Below are 4,920 nucleotides of genomic sequence, written 5' to 3' on the forward strand. Positions count from 1 at the left end.
AGATTCGACAACTGTCCTCACTGTATCAAGACGAGTCTTTCCAGCGTGTTTATGTCCTCACTCACACGCACCCTAGGAAACTTCCCAGGAGGTCACCCATCCCAAAATTGCCCCAAGTCAAGCACGCTTAATTTTGGAGTTCTTATGTGATGAGCTACCGAAAAGAAGATGCACCTTCGTAATATGAGTAGTACAAATCAAATCTTTTAAGCCCTCTTCAACTGTTCAGTCCATTACATTGAACAGTTTCGGAATCCCTCTCATTCCGATGTGGGATCGGTTCATTCATGTTCCCTCCACCTAAAAGCCTGTCAGGAGGCGCTCATTGTCCGTGCAACTGATGGCACCGGCGATCACCCCCGCCCTCTTCGACCCTGGGCCTCACAATATCACTTGGTCGATTTTCATATATTTATGAGATGTGATAATTGCATCCTCCTAGAAGAGTAATCAAATCCTGACAGGACAAAGAAAGAGAAAACCAGACCAACAGAAGAGAAAAAAAAAAAAAAAGCAACTTTCTTTCAGATAAACTAATAAAGATCGTATCAATAGTTGATCATAATCTTACATAGCTTCACAGGGCATCTATCACTTCAAGTTGATAAATTCAAATTCATAGATGTACATCAAGAACGAATCAAATTATCAGCGCTTTGTTCCACAGCTTCAAGAGCTTCAACTTAAAACAGCAACAAGATATGGTCCACATGTAACTTCAATCGAAACAACTTTAATAGTAAAAAAGGGAACTTTCTTTCAAATAAAGCAATACAGATCACATTAATAGTTTTTTTGTAGTGGTTGTTTGTAATCTTACACAACTTCGCGGGCATCATCACTTCAAGTTGATAAATTCGAAGCCGACTTGGCATACAAATGGTAACTCCTATTTATAATCATAACCATAAGCTACAACAGAACCACACATTCTCACAAAATGAGCCAGACACGAGAAGAAACTACATATACAGGCAAATATCATCATCACTTTGAAACTAAAAGTATCTCTGGCTTCTTAGCCTTACTGGGAGTGTTGGCATTCGAACTGGTTGAATTAGCCACCGCTGCAGTTGCTGCCTTGGCTGCCTCGCGTGCCCTCTTATCAAGCTGAATCAAACTTCGAGTAGCCAAAATTGCTTGTGGAACCAGCTCATGAGAAGCTCTAGCATAGAATCGACGCACCGCCACTGATGCAGCATCCTTCACCTCATCCACACCCAATTGTCCCAACAAACAGTGCCCCAAGATCCTCAGAATTGGTTGCAATAATTCCCAGGGCACCGGAATTCTCGTATCCTTATCACCCAATTCGGCTGCAGTACCGTCCTTAATTACTATATCTTTGACTCTTCCGGCCATATTTTCAATCTCATCAGCCTCTGCTGTGATATCACTCACAAACCCATTGTTATTTTCAATTCCCCCATTATTTTCAACAATACATTCAGTTTTTTGGTCGAATTCCGACGTACAAGAACAATCATTCCCAGCCCAAATAGTCGCGCATTTACAGAAATCAACCTTAGACCAACTGGGGATCTGCGAGATCTGCTGGTAATAACAATCAAGAGCAACTCCAACAATGCAGGCACGCTTAGTCGATTTAACCACGATCTGCGGTTCCAAAGGCGGGGACAATACCCCAATCAAAGGCTTACCGGACTTCGAATTCGAGTTCGAATATTTAACGGGATTGCGAGGGGAGTGATACAACGAAGGCTGAGATAGATCGGGAATGGAAACAGTAACAGGCTTGCCGTGACGTGCTTTGGTTTCAGATGAATATAAGGCTAAGAGCACGGCCTCGAAACCAGAGAGAGAGACTAAATTATCGGAGGTGGGGTGGTGGATCCGGTGAAGGTAGATGGAAGAGATAAGAGGGAGGTACGAGAGGACAACGAGACGAAGATCGGGGTCGCCGGAGAGGTAAGTATCGTAGAGCCAGTGGCAGAGGGAGTCGTCGCCTGATCCAGATGTGGGCAAGGAGATAGCGGTGGAGACGGAAGAGTATGCCTGAGAGGAGAAGAGGAGAGAACGGGCAGGGCGGTCTGTGTCGGCTAGGGAGGAGAGGGGATCGTCGGAGTAAGAAGGTAGAAGGGAGGAGAGAAGTTGGATGCGGGAGCGAGCTTTGGAGATGGATTCCCACCAAGAGTGCATAGGGTCGGAGGAGTGGCCGTTCTGGGATACGGGATTGGCGTGGTGGTGATCGGAGGAAGAGGCGGAGGATGATGGGGAGGCGCCGGGGAGGTGGCAGTCCATGTCGGTGGAGGGAGACAACGGCGTAAGACTCCTCCGGCGTCTCTTTTAAATTGGCCCGAGTATGGTGGTGAAATGTACCCTTTTTCTCTTCTATAAACAGGGATGGCAACTTTCCTATGGGATTGGGGTCTCGCGGGGAAAACTCGAAATGGGGATGATGATCCCCGATTTTTTTGGGTTTGAGTTAGGGTTCGGGGATTTAAAATAATTCGAGATGGATATGAGATTATTATCCTCATCCGCGAAATCTCCGAACCCGTCCCAAAAATAATACCAATAATAAATAACAGTATTATTAATATTAATAATATAATAATATTATTAATTTTAAAAAATTATTGATATTAATATTAATATTATCTCTAATAATAATAAGTTTCGGTTTGAGAAAAAATATCCGAATTCGTCATCGTCTTGCCATATTAGTATTTTTGAAACGGGGATAGGGGCGGGGATGGGAAGTTGATCCTTGAAGTTTCGGGTTTGGGGATTCCCCGAACCCGAAAAAACGGGGATTGTGACAGGTATGAGGGTGGGGATGGAATTCAGGGATGGGGATGGGGACGGCAAACCCGCCCCCGCCCCGGACCATTGCCATCCCTATCTATAAAATTAAATTAAACTTTCTCAAGTTATTTCCCCATTTTACATCCTCCTTGAACATCATTGTCCGTGTGTGTTTACCAATTCCTCCGACGTCGATTCTCACCTTCCGGCGTTGATTCTCCTCCACCGGCGAGCTTTCTTAACTATTTTCCCCATTTTCCTCCACCTCCAACAACGTCTGTGCGTGTATTTCTTCGACCTCTGTAGTTGATTCTCCACTTCCGACGTCGATTCTCCTCCATCAGAACCGGTAGAAGGATTGTATCTTAGGTCCGACAAGTTTAATATATTTTGGAGCCCTTTTGCTTTCCAATCGAGACCCACGAACCATTTCTAAATTCCAACTGAAGGTTTAGTCTTCTCATGAGAAAAGCCATTCTTCCGGCGAGCCATTTATCCTTCCAACGATGGTTTGCGCTAGAAAAAATTAGGTACAGTAAAAATTTATGGTAAAAAATTAAAAATCTCAAACTCAATAAAAAATATCAAACTATACACTTTATAAAATTTTCTATATGTTCAATTGTATTTTTATTCATAAATTGAGAGACTTATTTATAGAATTTCTTTGGAAACAATCCAAAAATAAATAATTATTACATACATCATCACACACAAATTTTCAATATTTACAACTCTTATTTTCAACATTCAAATATATCAACTCTTATTTGTCAACATTCAAATATATCAACTATTATTTTTCAACACTCCCCTTTGTGACGATGATCATGATACAATGATTGTCTTCTTCATTACGTGTTTTTATACTGCCTCGTTAAAAATCTTAGTAGGAAAAATCAATTGGGATAAAAACCATAGTAAGGGAAAAAAAGTACAATTACGTAAACTCTCTCCTCATGTTAACACGAATGATTCTTCACAAATTTAGTAGATTGCGTATCCAAATATTATTTATATGATTTCTGAATATTGTAGTAGGAATTGCCTTTGTGAAGAAATTTGATGAGTTTTTACTGTATTGAATGTAAAGAATATCAATATTTTTATTCTTCTCAAACTCTTGTGTTAATGCGAAGAACTTAGGGAGAATATGTTTAGTTCTGTCGCTATTTATGTATCCTTCTTTCATTTGAACAACACATGCAACATTATCTTCATATAGTGTCATGGGCTTCTTGTCGAATGATAATCCGCATGAGGTTTGGATATATTCGGTCATTGATTTTATCCACACACGTTCACGGCTTGCTTCATGTAGTGCAATAATCTCGGCGTGATTTGATGAAGTTGTTACAAGTGTTTGTTTATGTGAACGCCAAGAAATTGCAGTGCCTCTGCGAGTAAATACATATCCGATTTGGGAACGTGTCTTGTGTGGATCAGATAAATACCCAGCATCAGCATAACCAATTACGCTTTGATTGGTATCTTTTGAATACAAAAATTCCAAGTCTGTCATTCCTCGTAGATAACGGAATATATGTTTAATTTTGTTCCAGTGTCTTTTTGTTGGATATGAGCTAAATCTTGCCAATAAATTTACAGCAAAAGATATACCAGATCTTGTACAATTTGCAAGATACATAAGGGCATCGATAGCATTTAGATATGATACTTTTAGACTAAGAATAACTTCATCATCTTCACATGATCGTAATGGATCATTTTCTATATTTAATGATCTAACAATCATTGGAGTACTTAAAAGATTTGATTTATCCATATTAAAACGTTTAAGGACCTTTTCTGTATAATTTGACTAGTGAACAAATATTTCACATTCTCTGTGTTCAATTTGCAAACCCAGACAATACTTTGTTTTTCCAAGGTCCTTCATTTCAAATTCTTCCTTCAAGTACGACACAACTTCTTGAATTTCCTTATTTGTTCCAATGATGTTTAAATTATCAACATATACAACAATAATCACACATCCGGATGTTGTTTTCTTAGTGAAAATGCAAGAGCTTATTGAATTGTTTATATATCCCTTTTAATTAAGTGTTCACTTAGCTGATTATACCACATTCGGTCGGATTGCTTTAACCCATATAATGATATTTGCAATTTCACAGAATAACATTATCT

General features: G+C 39.8%; 1 protein-coding gene across 1 annotated transcript; it reads right to left on the reverse strand.

Moving 5' to 3' along the window:
• Positions 1–740: 740 nt before the first annotated feature.
• Positions 741–2,352, reverse strand: LOC142542800 (uncharacterized). The gene has a single exon (XM_075649631.1). It carries the CDS (start codon positions 2,260–2,262, stop codon positions 988–990), a length of 1,275 nt encoding a protein of 424 aa, XP_075505746.1. The 5' UTR covers positions 2,263–2,352; the 3' UTR covers positions 741–987.
• Between the last annotated feature and the right edge of the window lie 2,568 nt (positions 2,353–4,920).

The sequence above is a fragment of the Primulina tabacum genome, chromosome 1 (genome assembly GCF_025594145.1).
Source record: "Primulina tabacum isolate GXHZ01 chromosome 1, ASM2559414v2, whole genome shotgun sequence".
NCBI lineage: Eukaryota > Viridiplantae > Streptophyta > Magnoliopsida > Lamiales > Gesneriaceae > Primulina > Primulina tabacum.